At 45.6% G+C, this 24,000-nt stretch overlaps 1 protein-coding gene across 1 annotated transcript in view; it reads left to right on the top strand.

Annotated features, from left to right (window-relative positions):
• Positions 1-24,000, top strand: part of LOC123725121 (ribosomal protein S6 kinase-related protein) — a 52,581-nt gene that overhangs the window by 16,256 nt on the left and 12,325 nt on the right. The window contains exons 3-5 of the mRNA XM_045688920.1: positions 8,559-8,642; positions 9,999-10,067; positions 22,936-23,005. Of these exons, the coding sequence (XP_045544876.1) occupies positions 8,559-8,642; positions 9,999-10,067; positions 22,936-23,005 (223 nt within the window). The remainder of the gene's footprint in view (positions 1-8,558; positions 8,643-9,998; positions 10,068-22,935; positions 23,006-24,000) is intronic.

Here is a 24,000-nt window from a genome sequence, read left to right as displayed (position 1 = left end):
GGATATTAATGCTAACAGTCTCTACAGTCCCATTAGTTTCCATTACAGCCTGGATATTAATGCTAACAGTCACTACAGTCCCATTAGTTTCCATTACAGCCTGGATATTAATGCTAACACAGTCTCTACAGTCCCATTAGTTTCCATTACAGCCTGGATATTAATGCTAACAGTCACTACAGTCCCATTAGTTTCCATTACAGCCTGGATATTAATGCTAACAGTCACTACAGTCCCATTAGTTTCCATTACAGCCTGGATATTAATGCCAACAGTCACTACAGTCCCATTAGTTTCCATTACAGCCTGGATATTAATGCTAACAGTCACTACAGTCCCATTAGTTTCCATTACAGCCTGGATATTAATGCTAACAGTCTCTACAGTCCCATTAGTTTCCATTACAGCCTGGATATTAATGCTAACAGTCACTACAGTCCCATTAGTTTCCATTACAGCCTGGATATTAATGCTAACAGTCACTACAGTCCCATTAGTTTCCATTACAGCCTGGATATTAATGCTAACAGTCACTACAGTCCCATTAGTTTCCATTACAGCCTGGATATTAATGCTAACAGTCACTACAGTCCCATTAGTTTCCATTACAGCCTGGATATTAATGCTAACAGTCTCTACAGTCCCATTAGTTTCCATTACAGCCTGGATATTAATGCTAACAGTCACTACAGTCCCATTAGTTTCCATTACAGCCTGGATATTAATACCAACACAGTCACTACAGTCCCATTAGTTTCCATTACAGCCTGGATATTAATACCAACACAGTCACTACAGTCCCATTAGTTTCCATTACAGCCTGGATATTAATGCTAACAGTCACTACAGTCCCATTAGTTTCCATTTCAGCCTGGATATTAATGCTAACAGTCACTACAGTCCCATTAGTCTACATTACAGCCTGGATATTAATGCTAACAGTCTCTACAGTCCCATTAGTTTCCATTACAGCCTGGATATTAATGCCAACACAGTCTCTACAGTCCCATTAGTTTCCATTACAGCCTGGATATTAATGCTAACAGTCACTACAGTCCCATTAGTTTCCATTACAGCCTGGATATTAATGCTAACACAGTCACTACAGTCCCATTAGTTTCCATTACAGCCTGGATATTAATGCTAACAGTCACTACAGTCCCATTAGTTTCCATTACAGCCTGGATATTAATGCTAACAGTCTCTACAGTCCCATTAGTTTCCATTACAGCCTGGATATTAATGCTAACAGTCACTACAGTCTCATTAGTTTCCATTACAGCCTGGATATTAATGCCAATACAGTCTCTACAGTCCCATTAGTTTCCATTACAGCCTGGATATTAATGCTAACAGTCACTACAGTCCCATTAGTTTCCATTACAGCCTGGATATTAATGCTAACAGTCTCTACAGTCCCATTAGTTTCCATTACAGCCTGGATATTAATGCTAACAGTCACTACAGTCCCATTAGTTTCCATTACAGCCTGGATATTAATGCCAACACAGTCACTACAGTCCCATTAGTTTCCATTACAGCCTGGATATTAATGCCAACGCAGTCTCTACAGTCCCATTAGTTTCCATTACAGCCTGGATATTAATGCTAACAGTCACTACAGTCCCATTAGTTTCCATTACAGCCTGGATATTAATGCTAACAGTCTCTACAGTCCCATTAGTTTCCATTACAGCCTGGATATTAATGCTAACAGTCACTACAGTCCCATTAGTTTCCATTACAGCCTGGATATTAATGCTAACAGTCACTACAGTCCCATTAGTTTCCATTACAGCCTGGATATTAATACCAACACAGTCACTACAGTCCCATTAGTTTCCATTACAGCCTGGATATTAATGCTAACAGTCACTACAGTCCCATTAGTTTCCATTACAGCCTGGATATTAATGCTAACAGTCTCTACAGTCCCATTAGTTTCCATTACAGCCTGGATATTAATGCTAACAGTCTCTACAGTCCCATTAGTTTCCATTACAGCCTGGATATTAATGCTAACAGTCACTACAGTCCCATTAGTTTCCATTACAGCCTGGATATTAATGCCAACACAGCCTCTACAGTCCCATTAGTTTCCATTACAGCCTGGATATTAATGCTAACAGTCACTACAGTCCCATTAGTTTCCATTACAGCCTGGATATTAATGCTAACAGTCACTACAGTCCCATTAGTTTCCATTACAGCCTGGATATTAATGCTAACAGTCACTACAGTCCCATTAGTTTCCATTACAGCCTGGATATTAATGCTAACAGTCACTACAGTCCCATTAGTTTCCATTACAGCCTGGATATTAATGCTAACAGTCACTACAGTCCCATTAGTTTCCATTACAGCCTGGATATTAATGCTAACACAGTCTCTACAGTCCCATTAGTTTCCATTACAGCCTGGATATTAATGCTAACAGTCTCTACAGTCCCATTAGTTTCCATTACAGCCTGGATATTAATGCTAACACAGTCACTACAGTCCCATTAGTTTCCATTACAGCCTGGATATTAATGCTAACAGTCACTACAGTCCCATTAGTTTCCATTACAGCCTGGATATTAATACCAACACAGTCTCTACAGTCCCATTAGTTTCCATTACAGCCTGGATATTAATGCTAACAGTCACTACAGTCCCATTAGTTTCCATTACAGCCTGGATATTAATGCCAACACAGTCTCTACAGTCCCATTAGTTTCCATTACAGCCTGGATATTAATGCTAACAGTCTCTACAGTCCCATTAGTTTCCATTACAGCCTGGATATTAATGCTAACAGTCACTACAGTCCCATTAGTTTCCATTACAGCCTGGACATTAATGCCAACACAGTCACTACAGTCCCATTAGTTTCCATTACAGCCTGGATATTAATGCTAACAGTCACTACAGTCCCATTAGTTTCCATTACAGCCTGGATATTAATGCTAACAGTCACTACAGTCCCATTAGTTTCCATTACAGCCTGGATATTAATGGTAACACAGTCACTACAGTCCCATTAGTTTCCATTACAGCCTGGATATTAATGCTAACAGTCACTACAGTCCCATTAGTTTCCATTACAGCCTGGATATTAATGCTAACAGTCTCTACAGTCCCATTAGTTTCCATTACAGCCTGGATATTAATGCTAACACAGTCACTACAGTCCCATTAGTTTCCATTACAGCCTGGATATTAATGCCAACACAGTCACTACAGTCCCATTAGTTTCCATTACAGCCTGGATATTAATGCTAACAGTCACTACAGTCCCATTAGTTTCCATTACAGCCTGGATATTAATGGCAACACAGTCACTACAGTCCCATTAGTTTCCATTACAGCCTGGATATTAATGCTAACAGTCACTACAGTCCCATTAGTTTCCATTACAGCCTGGATATTAATGCTAACAGTCACTACAGTCCCATTAGTTTCCATTACAGCCTGGATATTAATGCTAACAGTCACTACAGTCCCATTAGTTTCCATTACAGCCTGGATATTAATGCTAACAGTCACTACAGTCCCATTAGTTTCCATTACAGCCTGGATATTAATGCTAACAGTCACTACAGTCCCATTAGTTTCCATTACAGCCTGGATATTAATGCTAACAGTCTCTACAGTCCCATTAGTTTCCATTACAGCCTGGATATTAATGCCAACACAGTCTCTACAGTCCCATTAGTTTCCATTGCAGCCTGGATATTAATGCTAACAGTCACTACAGTCCCATTAGTTTCCATTACAGCCTGGATATTAATGCTAACAGTCTCTACAGTCCCATTAGTTTCCATTACAGCCTGGATATTAATGCTAACAGTCACTACAGTCCCATTAGTTTCCATTACAGCCTGGATATTAATGCCAACACAGTCACTACAGTCCCATTAGTTTCCATTACAGCCTGGATATTAATGCTAACAGTCACTACAGTCCCATTAGTTTCCATTACAGCCTGGATATTAATGCTAACAGTCACTACAGTCCCATTAGTTTACATTACAGCCTGGATATTAATGCTAACAGTCTCTACAGTCCCATTAGTTTCCATTACAGCCTGGATATTAATGCTAACAGTCACTACAGTCCCATTAGTTTACATTACAGCCTGGATATTAATACCAACACAGTCTCTACAGTCCCATTAGTTTCCATTACAGCCTGGATATTCATGCTAACAGTCACTACAGTCCCATTAGTTTCCATTACAGCCTGGATATTAATGCTAACAGTCTCTACAGTCCCATTAGTTTCCATTACAGCCTGGATATTAATGCTAACAGTCACTACAGTCCCATTAGTTTCCATTTCAGCCTGGATATTAATGCTAACAGTCTCTACAGTCCCATTAGTTTCCATTACAGCCTGGATATTAATGCCAACACAGTCACTACAGTCCCATTAGTTTCCATTACAGCCTGGATATTAATGCTAACAGTCACTACAGTCCCATTAGTTTCCATTACAGCCTGGATATTAATGCTAACAGTCTCTACAGTCCCATTAGTTTCCATTACAGCCTGGATATTAATGCTAACACAGTCTCTACAGTCCCATTAGTTTCCATTACAGCCTGGATATTAATGCTAACAGTCACTACAGTCCCATTAGTTTCCATTACAGCCTGGATATTAATGCTAACAGTCACTACAGTCCCATTAGTTTTCATTGCAGTCTCGTTTGAATGCCGTTGTTACGCAAATGTGTACGGAACGGTGTTAGTCTACGCTATATTGTTTTGCTCCAGGCTGCAACCATTTCCCTTCAGCGGGAAGGTGCTTGTTTGGATTGTTAACTAAGGCCAAGCGTTGCGAGACTGCTTCACTCGCTAGCTTGAAGCTGGATAAGCTGTGCGTTGTGTTGGTGACATCAAAGGCATGCGGACTGAGGAGTAGTTTTATTGTTGTTAGCACATCGGTAGGTTTTGACTAGTTTTGAGTACATAAATACTTAATAATTCACAAACTGTGATGTTAGCTGACAAAGATTATCTCATTTGAACAAAACGTGTAAGATCTCCTAAGACTGTGTTTACCAAAGACCAGTGCCGACAGAGATGGCCGCCTCGCTTCGCGTTCCTAGGAAACTATGCAGTATTTTGTTTTTTAATGTGTTATTTCTTACATTGTTACCCCAGGAAATCTTAAGTTTTATCACATACAGTCGGGAGGAACTATTGGATATAAGAGCAACGTCAACTCACCAACATTACGACCAGGAATACGACTTTCCCAAAGCGGATCCCCTGTTTGGTCCACCACCCAGGACAATGGATCGGATCCCAGCCGGCGACCCAAAACAACGGCGCCGCAGAAGGGGCAGATGGAGCGGTCTTCTGGTCAGGCTCCGTAGACGGGCACATCGCTCACCGCTCCCGAGTTTACTACTCGCCAACGTCCAGTCTCTTGACAACAAGGTAGACGAAATCCGAGCAAGGGTTGCCTTCCAGAGAGACATCAGAGATTGTAACGTTCTTTGTTTCACGGAAACATGGCTCACTCGGGATATGTTGTCAGAGTTGGTACAGTCACCTGGTTTCTTCACGCATCGCTCCGACAGAAACAAACATCTCTCTGGTAAGAAGAAGGGCGGGGGTGTATGCCTTATGATTAACGACTCATGGTGTGATCATAACAACATACAGGAACTTAAGTCCTTTTGTCCACCTGACCTAGAATTCCTTACAATCAAATGCCGACCGCATTATCTACCAAGAGAATTCTCTTTGATTATAATCACAGTCGTGTATATTCCCCCCCAAGCAGACACACCGACGGCCCTGAACGAACTTCATTTGACTCTATGTAAACTGGAAACCACATATCCTGAGTCTGCATTTATTTTAGCTGGGGATTTTAACAAGGCTAATCTGAAAACAAGGCTCCCTAAATTTTAGCAGCATATCGATTGCGCGACCCGGGCTGGCAAAACCCTGGATCACTGTTATTCTAACTTCCGCGACGCATTAAGGCCCTCCCCCGCCCTCCTTTCGGAAAATCTGACCACGACTCCATTTTGTTGCTCCCAGCCTATAGACAGAAACTAAAACAGGAAGTGCCCGTGCTCAGGTCTGTTCAACGCTGGTCCGACCAATCGGATTCCACGCTTCAAGATTGCTTCGATCACGTGAACTGGGATATGTTCCGCATAGTGTCGGACAATAACATTGATGAATACGCTGATTCGGTGAGTGAGTTTATTAGCAAGTGCATCAGTGATGTTGTACCCACAGCATCTATTAAAACATTCCCCAACCAGAAACCGTGGATTGATGGCAGCATTCGCGCAAAACTGAAAGAGCGAACCACTGCTTTTAATCAGGTCAAGGTGACCGGAAACATGACCGAATATAAACAGTGTAGCTATTCCCTTCGCAAGGCAATCAAACAAGCTAAGCGTCAGTATAGAGACAAAGTAGAGTCACAATTCAACTGCTAAGACATGAGAGGTATGTGGCAGGGTCTACAGTCAATCACAGACTACAAAAAGAAAACCAGCCCCGTCGCGGACCACAATGTCCTGCTCCCAGACAAACTAAACAACTTCTTTGCTCGCTTTGAGGCCAATACAGTGCCAACGACACGACCCACTACCAAAACCTGCAAGCTCTCCTTCACCAACGTGAGTAAAGCATTTAAACGTGTTAACCCTCGCAAGGCTGCCGGCCCAGACGGCATCCCCAGCCACGTCCTCAGAGCATGCGCAGACCAGCTGGTTGGTGTGTTTACGGACATATTCAATCAATCCTTATCCCAGTCTGCTGTTCCCACATGCTTCAAGAGGGCCACCATTGTTCCTGTTCCCAAGAAAGCGAAGGTAACTGAGCTAAATGACTATCGCCCCGTAGCACTCACTTCCGTCATTATGAAGTGCTTTGAGAGACTAGTCAAGGACCATATCACCTCCACCTTACCTGACACCCTAGACCCACTCCAATTTGCTTACCGCCCCAATAGGTCCACAGACGATGCAATCGCAATCACACTGCACACTGCCCTAACCCATCTGGACAAGAGGAATACCTATGTAAGAATGCTGTTCATCGACTACAGCTCAGCATTTAACACCATAGTACCCTCCAAACCCGTCATTAAGCTCGAGACCCTGGGTCTTGACCCCTCCCTGTGCAACTGGGTCCTGGACTTCCTGACGGGCCGCCCCCAGGTGGTGAGGGTAGGCAACATCTCCACCCCGCTGATCCTCAACACTGGGGCCCCACAAGGGTGCGTTCTCAGCCCTCTCCTGTACTCCCTGTTCACCCACGACTGCGTGGCCATACACGCCTCCAACTCAATCATCAAGTTTGCAGACGACACTACAGTGGTAGGCTTGATTACCAACAACGACGAGATGGCCTACAGGGAGGCGAGGGCCCTCGGAGTGTGGTGTCAGGAAAATAACCTCACACTCAATGTCAACAAAACAAAGGAGATGATCGTGGACTTCAGGAAACAGCAGAGGGAGCAGCCCCTATCCACATCGACGGGACAGTAGTGGAGAAGGTGGAAAGTTTTAAGTTCCTCGGCGTACACAACACGGACAAACTGAAATGGTCCACCCACACAGACAGCGTAGTGAAGAAGGTACAGCAGCACCTCTACAACCTCAGGAGGCTGAAGAAATTAGTCTCGTCACCAAAAACACTCACAAACTTTTACAGATCCACAATCGAGAGCATCCTCTCGGGCTGTATCACCGCCTGGTACGGCAGCTGCTCCGCCCACAACCGGAAGGCTCTCCAGAGGGTAGTGAGGTCTGCACAACGCATCACCGGGGGCAAACTACCTGCCCTCCAGGACACCTACACCACCCGATGTCACAGGAAGGACAAAAAGATCATCAAGGACAACAACCATCCGAGCCACTGCCTGTTCACCCCGCTATCATCCAGAAGGCGAGGTCAGTACAGGTGCATCAAAGCTGGGGACCGAGAGACTGAAAAACACCTTCTATCTCAAGGCCATCAGACTGTTAAACAGCCATCACTAACTCAGAGAGGCTGCTGCCTACACTGAGACCCAATCACTGGCCACTTTAATAAATAATAATTGGATGTAATAAATGTATCACTACCCACTTTAAACAATGCCACTTTATATAATGTTTACATACCCTACATTACTCATCTCATATGTATATACTGTACTCTATACCATCTACTGCATCTTGCATTGCCGTTCGGCCATCGCTCATTCATACATTTTTATGTACATATTCTTATTCATTCCTTTACACATGTGTGTATAAGGTAGTCGTTGTGAAATTGTTCGATTACTTGTTAGATATTACTGCACTGTCGGAACTAGAAGCACAAGCATTTCACTACACTCGCATTAACATCTGCTAACCACGTGTATGTGACAAATAAAATTTGATTTGACCTTATTTTCGGCCTTTACCCAGAAACCTCCCAAAATCCCCATGAATTCCTCATAGCGTTGCCCAACGAGCCATGGCAGAGCCATTACTATTTCTCTCTGTTGAAACCAGACCCGAGACAGGGTTATGGAGGCTATACTCTTTCCACCTCCTCTCTCCTGTTCCAGGTGTTGGGATATATCGCCAAAGGATCCTTTGGTCCCATTCTGAAGGTGAAGGACAAGGCCAAGCAGAAAACCTACGCTGTCAAGGTAACCCTCCAATAGCACTTTACACTCGCATGCATATCATATACACTACATGACCAAAAGTATGTGGACACCTGCTCATCTAACATCTCATTCCAAAATCATGGGTTTAATATGGAGTTGGTCCCCCCCTTTGCTGCTATAACAGCCTCCTCTCTTCTGGGAAGGCTTTCCACTAGATGTTGGAACATTGCTGCTATAACAGCCTCCTCTCTTCTGGGAAGGCTTTCCACTAGATGTTGGAACATTGCTGCTATAACAGCCTCCTCTCTTCTGGGAAGGCTTTCCACTAGATGTTGGATCATTGCTGCGGGGACTTGCTTCCATTCAGCCACAAGAGCATTAGTGAGGTCGGGCACTGATGTTGGGCGATTAGGCCTGGCTCGCAGTCGGCGTTCCAATTCATCCCAAAGGTGTTCGACGGGGTTGAGGTCAGGGCTAAGTGCAGGCCAATCAAGTTCTTCCACACTGATCTCAACAAACCATTTCTGTGTGGACCTCTCTTTGTGCATGGGGGCATTGTCATGCTGAAACAGGAAATTACCTTCCCCAAAGTGTTGCCACAAAGTTGGAAGAACAGAATCGTCTAGAATGTCATTGTATGCTGTAGTGTTAAGATTTCCCTTCACTGGAACTAAGGGGCCTGAACCATGAAAAACAGCCCCAGACCATTATTCCTCATCCACCAAACTTTACAGTTGGAGCTATGCATCCGGGCAGGTAGCGTTCTCTTGGCATCCACCAAACCCAGATTTGTCCGTTGGACTGCCAGATGGTGAAGCGTGATTCATTACTCCAGAGATCCGAGTTTCCATAATGAGTGTTACAACCGAGGACAGACGATTTTTACGCGCTACGCTCTTCAGCACTCGGCGGTTCCGTTCTGTGAGCTTGTGTGGCCAATAACAGTTGACTGAGGGGCAGCTTTAGCAGGGCAGAAATGTAACGAATTGACTTGTTGGAAAGGTGGCCTCTGGTGCCTCTTTGAAAGTCACTGAGTTCTTCAGTAAGGCCCATTCTACTGCCAATGTTTGTCTATGGAGATTGCATGGCTGTGTGGTCGATTTTATACACTGGACAGCAAAGGGTGTGGCTGAAATAGCCGAATCCACTAATTTGAAGGGGTGTCCACATACTTTTGTATATACAGTGTATATCTGCGGACTAGCTGAATGGCAGATAACTGCACTGTTTATGAGAAGCTCTGTGCTACATGTCACATCATCAGCCGGTGTGTGTGTGTGTGTGTGTGTGTGTGTGTGTGTGTGTGTGTGTGTGTGTGTGTGTGTGTGTGTGTGTGTGTGTGTGTGTGTGTGTGTGTGTGTGTGTGTGTGTGTGTGTGTGTGTGTTCGTTCTCAGGTAATCCCTAAGTCAGAGATCCTGAGGCTGGGCGTTCTGGAACAGTCTAAAGAAGAAGTTATAGTACAGGTGAGAGAGAGAGAGAGAGAGAGAGAGAGAACGAGAACAATGTACTGAGCAAATGTCAAATTGGCTTTCAACCAAATTACCGTACAACAGACCATGTATTCACCCTAATTAACAAACAAACCAAAACAAAGGCGAAGTCTTCTCATGTTTTGTTGATTTCAAAAAAAGCCTTCGACTCAGTTTGGCCTGAGAGTCTGAGGGTCTGAGGGTCTGAGGGACTGAGGGACTGAGGGTCTGAGGGACTGAGGGTCTGAGGGACTGAGGGACTGAGGGTCTGAGGGTCTGAGGGTCTGAGGGACTGAGGGTCTGAGGGTCTGAGGGTCTGAGGGTCTGAGGGTCTGAGGGTCTGAGGGACTGAGGGTCTGAGGGTCTGAGGGTCTGAGGGCCTGAGGGTCTGAGGGTCTGAGGGCCTGAGGGTCTGAGGGTCTGAGGGTCTGAGGGTCTGAGGGTCTGAGAGTCTGAGAGTCTGAGGGTCTGAGGGTCTGAGGGTCTGAGGGTCTGAGGGACTGAGGGACTGAGGGTCTGAGGGCCTGAGGGTCTGAGGGTCTGAGGGACTGAGGGTCTGAGGGCCTGAGGGTCTGAGGGTCTGAGGGTCTGAGGGTCTGCTATACAAATGGATGGAAAGTGGTGTTGGGGGAAAACATACGACATTATAAAATCCATGTACACAAACAATAAGTGTGTGGTTAAAATTGGGAAAAAAATACAAATTTCTTCCCACAGGGCCGTGGGGTGAAACAGGGATGCAGCTTAAGCCCCACCCTCTTCAACATATATATTAATGAATTGGCGAGGGCACTAGAACAGTCTGCAGCACCCGGCCCTCACCCTACTAGAATCTGAAGTCAAATGTCTACTGTTTGCTGATGATCTGGTGCTTCTGTCCCCAACCAAGGAGGGCCTACAGCAGCACCTAGATCTTCTGCACAGATTCTGCCAGACCTGGGCCCTGACAGACCTGGGCCCTGTCAGACCTGGGCCCTGACAGACCTGGACCCTGCCAGACCTGGACCCTGACAGACCTGAACCCTGCCAGACCTGGGCCCTGACAGACCTGGACCCTGACAGACCTGGACCCTGCCAGACCTGGACCCTGACAGACCTGGACCCTGCCAGACCTGGGCCCTGACAGACCTGGGCTCTGCCAGACCTGGGCTCTGCCAGACCTGGGCCCTGACAGACCTGGGCCCTGCCAGACCTGGGCCCTGACAGACCTGGACCCTGACAGACCTGGGCCCTGCCAGACCTGGACCCTGACAGACCTGGGCCCTGCCAGACCTGGGCCCTGCCAGACCTGGACCCTGACAGACCTGGACCCTGCCAGACCTGGGCCCTGACAGACCTGGGCCCTGTCAGACCTGGACCCTGCCAGACCTGGGCCCTGACAGACCTGGACCCTGACAGACCTGGACCCTGACAGACCTGGACCCTGACAGACCTGGACCCTGACAGACCTGGGCCCTGACAGACCTGGGCCCTGCCAGACCTGGACCCTGACAGACCTGAACCCTGCCAGACCTGGACCCTGACAGACCTGGGCCCTGACAGACCTGGAATTAACCAAAAAAACTGCAAGCAAATTAGAATGCTATTTGTCCCTAAACAGAGAGGACACAGTGACAGAATACCTGACCACTGTGACTGACCCAAACTTAAGGAAAGCTTTGACTATGTACAGACTCAGTGAGCATAGCCTTGCTATTGAGAAAGGCCGCCGTAGACAGACCTGGCTTTGTAGAGAAGACAGGCTATGTGCAACACTGCCCACAAAATGAGGTGGAAACCGAGCTGCACTTCCTAACCTCCTGCCCAATGTATGACCATATTAGAGACACATATTTCCCTCAGATTACACAGATACACAAAGAATTAGAAAACAAACTCGATTTTGATAAACTCCCATATCTACTGGGTGAAATACCACAGTGTTCCATCACAGCAGCAAGATGTGTGACCTGTTGCCACAAGAAAAGGTCAACCAGTGAAGAACAAACACCATTGTAAATACAACCCATATTTATGCTTGTTTATTTTCCCTTTTGTACATTCACTATTTGTACAGCGTTACAACACTACATAAACATAATATGACATTTGAAATGCCTTTATTCTTTTGAAACTGTGTGTAATGTTTACTGCTAATGTTTATTGTTTATTTCACTTTTGTTTATTATCTACCTCACTTGCTTTGGCAATGTAAACATATGTTTCCCATGCCAATAAAGCCCCTCGAATTGAATTAAATGGAGAGAGAGAGAGGACGTGCTCTATAGGTGGGTCAGACGGAGGGAGGGATGCTGTATATGTGTTGTAGAATGCTGTCTGTACTTGTTGCACTAGCCGTAACTAGCTATACACACTGTTATAGTGGTTTAGACAGGGTCGTGGGTCGTAACTAGCTATACACACTGTTATAGTGGTTTAGACAGGGTCGTGACTAGCTATACACACTGTTATAGTGGTTTAGACAGGGTCGTGGGTCGTAACTAGTTATACACACTGTTATAGTGGTTTAGACAGGGTCGTGGGTCGTGACTAGCTATACACACTGTTATAGTGGTTTAGACAGGGCCGTGGGTCGTGACTAGCTATACACACTGTTATAGTGGTTTAGACAGGGTCGTGGGTCGTGACTAGCTATACACACTGTTATAGTGGTTTAGACAGGGTCGTGGGTCGTGACTAGCTATACACACTGTTATAGTGGTTTAGACAGGGTCGTGGGTCGTAACTAGCTATACACACTGTTAACGTTGGTTTAGACAGGGCCGTGGGTCGTGACTAGCTATACACACTGTTATAGTGGTTTAGACAGGGCCGTGGGTCGTGACTAGCTATACACACTGTTATAGTGGTTTAGACAGGGCCGTGGGTCTTGACTAGCTATACACACTGTTATAGTGGTTTAGACAGGGTCGTGACTAGCTATACACACTGTTATAGTGGTTTAGACAGGGCCGTGGGTCGTGACTAGCTATACACACTGTTATAGTGGTTTAGACAGGGCCGTGGGTCTTGACTAGCTATACACACTGTTATAGTGGTTTAGACAGGGTCGTGACTAGCTATACACACTGTTATAGTGGTTTAGACAGGGTCGTGGGTCGTGACTAGCTATACACACTGTTATAGTGGTTTAGACAGGGTCGTGGGTCGTAACTAGCTATACACACTGTTATAGTGGTTTAGACAGGGTCGTGGGTCGTGACTAGCTATACACACTGTTATAGTGGTTTAGACAGGGCCGTGGGTCGTGACTAGCTATACACACTGTTATAGTGGTTTAGACAGGGTCGTAACTAGCTATACACACTGTTATAGTGGTTTAGACAGGGTCGTGGGTCGTAACTAGCTATAATCACTGTTATAGTGGTTTAGACAGGGTCGTGGGTCGTGACTAGCTATACACACTGTTATAGTGGTTTAGACAGGGTCGTGGGCCGTAACTAGCTATACACACTGTTATAGTGCTTTAGACAGGGTCGTGACTAGCTATACACACTGTTATAGTGGTTTAGACAGGGTCGTACCTAGCTATACACACTGTTATAGTGGTTTAGACAGGGTCGTGGGTCGTAACTAGCTATACACACTGTTATAGTGGTTTAGACAGGGTCGTGGGTCGTGACTAGCTATACACACTGTTATAGTGGTTTAGACAGGGCCGTGGGCCGTGACTAGCTATACACACTGTTATAGTGGTTTAGACAGGGCCGTGGGTCGTGACTAGCTATACACACTGTTATAGTGGTTTAGACAGGGTCGTAACTAGCTATACACACTGTTATAGTGGTTTAGACAGGGTCATGGGTCGTAACTAGCTATAATCACTGTTATAGTGGTTTAGACAGGGTTGTGGGTCGTGACTAGCTATACACACTGTTATAGTGGTTTAGACAGGGTCGTGGGTCGTGACTAGCTATACACACTGTTATAGTGGTTTAGACAGGGTCGTAACTAGCTATACACACTGTTATAGTGGTTTAGACAGGGTCGTGGGTCGTGACTAGCTATACACACTGTTATAGTGGTTTAGACAGGGTCATGACTAGCTATACACACTGTTATAGTGGTTAAGACAGGGTCGTGGGTCGTGACTAGCTATACACACTGTTATAGTGGTTTAGACAGGGTTGTGGGTCGTGACTAGCTATACACACTGTTATAGTGGTTTAGACAGGGTCGTAACTAGCTATACACACTGTTATAGTGGTTTAGACAGGGTCGTGGGTCGTGACTAGCTATACACACTGTTATAGTGGTTTAGACAGGGCCGTGGGTCGTGACTAGCTATAGACACTGTTATAGTGGTTTAGACAGGGCCGTAGGTCGTAACTAGCTATACACTCTGTTATAGTGGTTTAGACAGGGTCGTGACTAGCTATACACACTGTTATAGTGGTTTAGACAGGGCCGTGGGTCGTGACTAGCTATACACACTGTTATAGTGGTTTAGACAGGGTCGTGGGTCGTGACTAGCTATACAAACTGTGATAGTGGTTTAGACAGGGTCGTGACTAGCTATACACACTGTTATAGTGGTTTAGACAGGGCCGTGGGTCGTGACTAGCTATACACACTGTTATAGTGGTTTAGACAGGGCCGTGGGTCGTGACTAGCTATACACACTGTTATAGTGGTTTAGACAGGGTCGTGGGTCGTGACTAGCTATACACACTGTTATAGTGGTTTAGACAGGGTCGTGACTAGCTATACACACTGTTATAGTGGTTTAGACAGGGTCGTGGGCCGTGACTAGCTATACACACTGTTATAGTTGTTTAGACAGGGTCGTGACTAGCTATACACACTGTTATTGTGGTTTAGACAGGGTCGTGGGTCGTGACTAGCTATACACACTGTTATAGTTGTTTAGACAGGGTCGTGACTAGCTATACACACTGTTATAGTGGTTTAGACAGGGTCGTGACTAGCTATACATACTGTTATAGTGGTTTAGACAGGGTCGTAACTAGCTATACACACTGTTATTGTGGTTTAGACAGGGTCGTGACTAGCTATACACACTGTTATAGTGGTTTAGACAGGGTCGTGACTAGCTATACACACTGTTATAGTGGTTTAGACAGGGCCGTGGGTTCTGACTAGCTATACACACTGTTATAGTGGTTTAGACAGGGCCGTGGGTCGTAACTAGCTATACACACTGTTATAGTGGTTTAGACAGGGTCGTGGGTCGTGACAAGCTATACACACTGTTATAGTGGTTTAGACAGGGTCGTGGGTCGTGACTATCTATACACACTGTTATAGTGGTTTAGACAGGGTCGTGGGCCGTGACTAGCTATACACACTGTTATAGTGGTTTAGACAGGGTCGTGGGCCGTGACTAGCTATACACACTGTTATAGTGGTTTAGACAGGGTCGTGGGCGTAACTAGCTATACACACTGTTATAGTGGTTTAGACAGGGTCGTGACTAGCTATACACACTGTTATAGTGGTTTAGACAGGGTCGTGGGTCGTGACTAGCTATACACACTGTTATAGTGGTTTAGACAGGGTCGTAACTAGCTATACACACTGTTATAGTGGTTTAGACAGGGTCGTGGGTCGTGACTAGCTATACACACTGTTATAGTGGTTTAGACAGGGTCATGACTAGCTATACACACTGTTATAGTGGTTAACACAGGGTCGTGGGTCGTGACTAGCTATACACACTGTTATAGTGGTTTAGACAGGGTCGTGGGTCGTGACTAGCTATACACACTGTTATAGTGGTTTAGACAGGGTCGTAACTAGCTATACACACTGTTATAGTGGTTTAGACAGGGTCGTGGGTCGTGACTGCCTATACACACTGTTATAGTGGTTTAGACAGGGCCGTGGGTCGTAACTATCTATACACATTGTTATAGTGGTTTAGACAGGGTCGTGGGTCGTGACTAGCTATACACACTGTTATAGTGGTTTAGACAGGGCCGTGGGTCGTAACTATCTATACACATTGTTATAGTGGTTTAGACAGGGTCGTGGGTCGTGACTCGCTATACACACTGTTATAGTGGTTTAGACAGGGCCGTGGGTCGTGACTATCTATACACATTGTTATAGTGGTTTAGACAGGGTCGTAACTATCTATACACACTGTTATAGGCGTTTAGACAGGGTCGTGGGTCGTGACTAGCTATACACACTGATATAGTGGTTTAGACAGGGTCGTGGGTCGTGACTAGCTATACACACTGTTATAGTGGTTTAGACAGGGTCGTGGGTCGTGACTAGCTATACACACTGTTATAGTGGTTTAGACAGGGTCGTAGGTCGTGACTAGCTATACACACTCTTATAGTGGTTTAGACAGGGTCGTGGGTCGTAACTAGCTATACACACTGTTAACGTTGGTTTAGACAGGGCCGTGGGTCGTGACTAGCTATACACACTGTTATAGTGGTTTAGACAGGGCCGTGGGTCGTGACTAGCTATACACACTGTTATAGTGGTTTAGACAGGGCCGTGGGTCGTGACTAGCTATACACACTGTTATAGTGGTTTAGACAGGGTCGTGACTAGCTATACACACTGTTATAGTGGTTTAGACAGGGCCGTGGGTCGTAACTAGCTATACACACTGTTATAGTGGTTTAGACAGGGTCGTGACTAGCTATACACACTGTTATAGTGGTTTAGACAGGGTCGTGGGTCGTGACTAGCTATACACACTGTTATAGTGGTTTAGACAGGGTCGTGGGTCGTAACTAGCTATACACACTGTTATAGTGGTTTAGACAGGGTCGTGGGTCGTGACTAGCTATACACACTGTTATAGTGGTTTAGACAGGGCCGTGGGTCGTGACTAGCTATACACACTGTTATAGTGGTTTAGACAGGGTCGTAACTAGCTATACACACTGTTATAGTGGTTTAGACAGGGTCGTGGGTCGTAACTAGCTATAATCACTGTTATAGTGGTTTAGACAGGGTCGTGGGTCGTGACTAGCTATACACACTGTTATAGTGGTTTAGACAGACAGGGTCGTGGGTCGTGACTAGCTATACACACTGTTATAGTGGTTTAGACAGGGTCGTAACTAGCTATACACACTGTTATAGTGGTTTAGACAGGGTCGTGGGCCGTAACTAGCTATACACACTGTTATAGTGGTTTAGACAGGGTCGTGACTAGCTATACACACTGTTATAGTGGTTTAGACAGGGTCGTAACTAGCTATACACACTGTTATAGTGGTTTAGACAGGGTCGTGGGTCGTAACTAGCTATACACACTGTTATAGTGGTTTAGACAGGGTCGTGGGTCGTGACTAGCTATACACACTGTTATAGTGGTTTAGACAGGGCCGTGGGCCGTGACTAGCTATACACACTGTTATAGTGGTTTAGACAGGGCCGTGGGTCGTGACTAGCTATACACACTGTTATAGTGGTTTAGACAGGGTCGTAACTAGCTATACACACTGTTATAGTGGTTTAGACAGGGTCATGGGTCGTAACTAGCTATAATCACTGTTATAGTGGTTTAGACAGGGTTGTGGGTCGTGACTAGCTATACACACTGTTATAGTGGTTTAGACAGGGTCGTGGGTCGTGACTAGCTATACACACTGTTATAGTGGTTTAGACAGGGTCGTAACTAGCTATACACACTGTTATAGTGGTTTAGACAGGGTCGTGGGTCGTGACTAGCTATACACACTGTTATAGTGGTTTAGACAGGGTCATGACTAGCTATACACACTGTTATAGTGGTTAAGACAGGGTCGTGGGTCGTGACTAGCTATACACACTGTTATAGTGGTTTAGACAGGGTTGTGGGTCGTGACTAGCTATACACACTGTTATAGTGGTTTAGACAGGGTCGTAACTAGCTATACACACTGTTATAGTGGTTTAGACAGGGTCGTGGGTCGTGACTAGCTATACACACTGTTATAGTGGTTTAGACAGGGTCGTGGGTCGTGACTAGCTATACACACTGTTATAGTGGTTTAGACAGGGTCGTGGGCCGTAACTAGCTATACACACTGTTATAGTGGTTTAGACAGGGTCGTAACTAGCTATACACACTGTTATAGTGGTTTAGACAGGGCCGTGGGTCGTGACTAGCTATAGACACTGTTATAGTGGTTTAGACAGGGCCGTAGGTCGTAACTAGCTATACACTCTGTTATAGTGGTTTAGACAGGGTCGTGACTAGCTATACACACTGTTATAGTGGTTTAGACAGGGCCGTGGGTCGTGACTAGCTATACACACTGTTATAGTGGTTTAGACAGGGTCGTGGGTCGTGACTAGCTATACACACTGTTATAGTGGTTTAGACAGGGTCGTGACTAGCTATACACACTGTTATAGTGGTTTAGACAGGGCCGTGGGTCGTGACTAGCTATACACACTGTTATAGTGGTTTAGACAGGGCCGTGGGTCGTGACTAGCTATACACACTGTTATAGTGGTTTAGACAGGGTCGTGGGTCGTGACTAGCTATACACACTGTTATAGTGGTTTAGACAGGGTCGTGGGCCGTGACTAGCTATACACACTGTTATAGTGGTTTAGACAGGGCCGTGGGTCGTGACTAGCTATACACACTGTTATAGTTGTTTAGACAGGGTCGTGACTAGCTATACACACTGTTATAGTGGTTTAGACAGGGTCGTGGGTCGTGACTAGCTATACATACTGTTATAGTGGTTTAGACAGGGTCGTAACTAGCTATACACACTGTTATTGTGGTTTTGACAGGGTCGTGACTAGCTATACACACTGTTATAGTGGTTTAGACAGGGTCGTGACTAGCTATACACACTGTTATAGTGGTTTAGACAGGGTCGTGGGTCGTGACTAGCTATACACACTGTTATAGTGGTTTAGACAGGGTCGTGGGTCGTGACTATCTATACACACTGTTATAGTGGTTTAGACAGGGTCGTGGGCCGTGACTAGCTATACACACTGTTATAGTGGTTTAGACAGGGTCGTGGGCCGTGACTAGCTATACACACTGTTATAGTGGTTTAGACAGGGTCGTGGGCCGTGACTAGCTATACACACTGTTATAGTGGTTTAGACAGGGCCGTGGGCCGTGACTAGCTATACACACTGTTATAGTGGTTTAGACAGGGCCGTGGGTCGTGACTAGCTATACACACTGTTATAGTGGTTTAGACAGGGTCGTGACTAGCTATACACACTGTTATAGTGGTTTAGACAGGGTCGTGGGTCGTGACTAGCTATACACACTGTTATAGTGGTTTAGACAGGGTCGTAACTAGCTATACACACTGTTATAGTGGTTTAGACAGGGTCGTGGGTCGTGACTAGCTATACACACTGTTATAGTGGTTTAGACAGGGTCATGACTAGCTATACACACTGTTATAGTGGTTAACACAGGGTCGTGGGTCGTGACTAGCTATACACACTGTTATAGTGGTTTAGACAGGGTCGTGGGTCGTGACTAGCTATACACACTGTTATAGTGGTTTAGACAGGGTCGTAACTAGCTATACACACTGTTATAGTGGTTTAGACAGGGTCGTGGGTCGTGACTAGCTATACACACTGTTATAGTGGTTTAGACAGGGCCGTGGGTCGTAACTATCTATACACATTGTTATAGTGGTTTAGACAGGGTCGTGGGTCGTGACTAGCTATACACACTGTTATAGTGGTTTAAACAGGGCCGTGGGTTGTAACTATCTATACACATTGTTATAGTGGTTTAGACAGGGTCGTGGGTCGTGACTAGCTATACACACTGTTATAGTGGTTTAGACAGGGCCGTGGGTCGTGACTATCTATACACATTGTTATAGTGGTTTAGACAGGGTCGTAACTATCTATACACACTGTTATAGGCGTTTAGACAGGGTCGTGGGTCGTGACTAGCTATACACACTGATATAGTGGTTTAGACAGGGTCGTGGGTCGTGACTAGCTATACACACTGTTATAGTGGTTTAGGCAGGGTCGTGGGTCGTGACTAGCTATACACACTGTTATAGTGGTTTAGACAGGGTCGTGGGTCGTGACTAGCTATACACACTGTTATAGTGGTTTAGACAGGGTCGTGGGTCGTAACTAGCTATACACACTGTTATAGTGGTTTAGACAGGGTCGTGGGTCGTGACTAGCTATACACACTGTTATAGTGGTTTAGACAGGGCTGTGGGTCCTGACTAGCTATACACACTGTTATAGTGGTTTAGACAGGGTCGTAACTAGCTATACACACTGTTATAGTGGTTTAGACAGGGTCGTGGGTCGTAACTAGCTATAATCACTGTTATAGTGGTTTAGACAGGGTCGTGGGTCGTGACTAGCTATACACACTGTTATAGTGGTTTAGACAGGGTCGTAACTAGCTATACACACTGTTATAGTGGTTTAGACAGGGTCGTGGGTCGTAACTAGCTATACACACTGTTATAGTGGTTTAGACAGGGTCGTGGGTCGTGACTAGCTATACACACTGTTATAGTGGTTTAGACAGGGTCGTGGGTCGTGACTAGCTATACACACTGTTATAGTGGTTTAGACAGGGTCGTAACTAGCTATACACACTGTTATAGTGGTTTAGACAGGGTCATGGGTCGTAACTAGCTATAATCACTGTTATAGTGGTTTAGACAGGGTCATGACTAGCTATACACACTGTTATAGTGGTTTAGACAGGGTCGTGGGTCGTGACTAGCTATACACACTGTTATAGTGGTTTAGACAGGGTCATGACTAGCTATACACACTGTTATAGTGGTTAAGACAGGGTCGTGGGTCGTGACTAGCTATACACACTGTTATAGTGGTTTAGACAGGGTTGTGGGTCGTGACTAGCTATACACACTGTTATAGTGGTTTAGACAGGGTCGTAACTAGCTATACACACTGTTATAGTGGTTTAGACAGGGTCGTGGGTCGTGACTAGCTATACACACTGTTATAGTGGTTTAGACAGGGCCGTGGGTCGTGACTAGCTATAGACACTGTTATAGTGGTTTAGACAGGGCCGTAGGTCGTAACTAGCTATACACTCTGTTATAGTGGTTTAGACAGGGTCGTGACTAGCTATACACACTGTTATAGTGGTTTAGACAGGGCCGTGGGTCGTGACTAGCTATACACACTGTTATAGTGGTTTAGACAGGGTCGTGGGTCGTGACTAGCTATACACACTGTTATAGTGGTTTAGACAGGGTCGTGACTAGCTATACACACTGTTATAGTGGTTTAGACAGGGCCGTGGGTCGTAACTAGCTATACACACTGTTATAGTGGTTTAGACAGGGTCGTGGGCCGTGACTAGCTATACACACTGTTATAGTTGTTTAGACAGGGTCGTGACTAGCTATACACACTGTTATAGTGGTTTAGACAGGGTCGTGGGTCGTGACTAGCTATACATACTGTTATAGTGGTTTAGACAGGGTCGTAACTAGCTATACACACTGTTATTGTGGTTTAGACAGGGTCGTGACTAGCTATACACACTGTTATAGTGGTTTAGACAGGGTCGTGACTAGCTATACACACTGTTATAGTGGTTTAGACAGGGCCGTGGGTCGTGACTAGCTATACACACTGTTATAGTGGTTTAGACAGGGCCGTGGGTCGTAACTAGTTATACACACTGTTATAGTGGTTTAGACAGGGTCGTGGGTCGTGACTAGCTATACACACTGTTATAGTGGTTTAGACAGGGTCGTGGGTCGTGACTATCTATACACACTGTTATAGTGGTTTAGACAGGGTCGTGGGCCGTGACTAGCTATACACACTGTTATAGTGGTTTAGACAGGGTCGTAACTAGCTATACACACTGTTATAGTGGTTTAGACAGGGTCGTGGGTCGTGACTAGCTATACACACTGTTATAGTGGTTTAGACAGGGTCATGACTAGCTATACACACTGTTATAGTGGTTAACACAGGGTCGTGGGTCGTGACTAGCTATACACACTGTTATAGTGGTTTAGACAGGGTCGTGGGTCGTGACTAGCTATACACACTGTTATAGTGGTTTAGACAGGGTCGTAACTAGCTATACACACTGTTATAGTGGTTTAGACAGGGTCGTGGGTCGTGACTAGCTATACACACTGTTATAGTGGTTTAGACAGGGCCGTGGGTCGTAACTATCTATACACATTGTTATAGTGGTTTAGACAGGGTCGTGGGTCGTGACTAGCTATACACACTGTTATAGTGGTTTAGACAGGGCCGTGGGTCGTAACTATCTATACACATTGTTATAGTGGTTTAGACAGGGTCGTAACTAGCTATACACACTGTTATAGTGGTTTAGACAGGGTCGTGGGTCGTGACTAGCTATACACACTGTTATAGTGGTTTAGACAGGGTCGTAACTATCTATACACACTGTTATAGGCGTTTAGACAGTCCCCCCCCTTTTGTTTTTCCATTGCTGCCACTCGCTGTTTATTATCTGTACATAGTCACTTTACCCCCCACCTACATGTATGAAGTACCTCGACCTGTCAAGGCTCAAGTGGAAGTACGTGATTACGAGCGTTGGCAGCTGGTTTCGGGTTTTAGTCATTGATTATTTGGATGAGTCAGGATTGGTGAAAGGAGGGGCTTTAACTAGATTCCACAGCCACAAAGTCAAAATTGGCTACATCTTAAAAATTCATGATATATTTGTCTTGCTTTTTGGCCATGATAAACACGGGTGAAAGTAGAGGAAGGATCACGTTTGACCAAGACTTATCTTTTGCGAGGGAGACTTTCCTTCCTTCCTTCGCACAACGGTAATCACATTTGTTAGCAGCATCCCCCCCCCCCCCCCCCAGGAAATTACAAACTTTCGCGAGAATTTTACTTCACCGAGATTACTCTTTGGCTGACCTGTGACCTTTGTCCTCAGCGTCAGGTGCGTCACCCGTTCGTCCACGACCTTCAGGACTGCTGGCAGACACAGAGACACCTCTACATTAGTGAGTCAGACAGGAAGCATCCAGACCCTAATGACCCCGACCCTAAAACCAACCTCACTGTTTGCTGAACCCCGACCCTAAAACCAACCTCATTGTTTCCTGAACCCCAACCCTAAAACCAACCTCACTGTTTCCTGAACCCCAACCCTAAAACCAACCTCACTGTTTCCTGAACCCCAACCCTAAAACCAACCTCACTGTTTCCTGAACCCCAACCCTAAAACCAACCTCACTGTTTCCTGAACCCCAACCCTAAAACCAACCTCACTGTTTCCTGAACCCCAACCCTAAAACCAACCTCACTGTTTCCTGAACCCCGACCCTAAAACCAACCTCACTGTTTCCTGGACCCCAAGCCTAAAACCAACCTCACTGTTTCCTGAACCCCAACCCTAAAACCAACCTCACTGTTTCCTGAACCCCGACCCTAAAACCAATCTCATTGTTTCCTGAACCCCGACCCTAAAACCAACCTCACTGTTTCCTGAACCCCAACCCTAAAACCAACCTCACTGTTTCCTGAACCCCGACCCTAAAACCAACCTCATTGTTTCCTGAACCCCAACCCTAAAACCAACCTCACTGTTTCCTGAACCCCAACCCTAAAACCAACCTCACTGTTTCCTGAACCCCCGACCCTAAAACCAACCTCACTGTTTCCTGAACCCCAACCCTAAAACCAACCTCATTGTTTCCTGAACCCCGACCCTAAAACCAACCTCACTGTTTCCTTACTCAGACACAGAGACACTTCTACATTAGTCACATAGAAACACCCCTAGACCCTACAGCCCACTGCCCCACTGCCATTATCCTCATTATCCCACTGCCCCTCTGCCGTTACCCTCGTTATCCCACTGCCCCTCTGCCCTTAACCTCATTATCCCACTGCCCTTAACCTCATTGTACTACTGCCCCACTGCCATTATCCTCATTATCCCACTGCCCCTCTGCCGTTACCCTCATTATCCCACTGCCCCTCTGTCGTTATCCTC

Source organism: Salmo salar, chromosome ssa11 (assembly GCF_905237065.1).
Source record: "Salmo salar chromosome ssa11, Ssal_v3.1, whole genome shotgun sequence".
In the NCBI taxonomy this organism is placed as follows: domain Eukaryota; kingdom Metazoa; phylum Chordata; class Actinopteri; order Salmoniformes; family Salmonidae; genus Salmo; species Salmo salar.
This window is presented reverse-complemented; position numbering and strand designations above follow the sequence as displayed.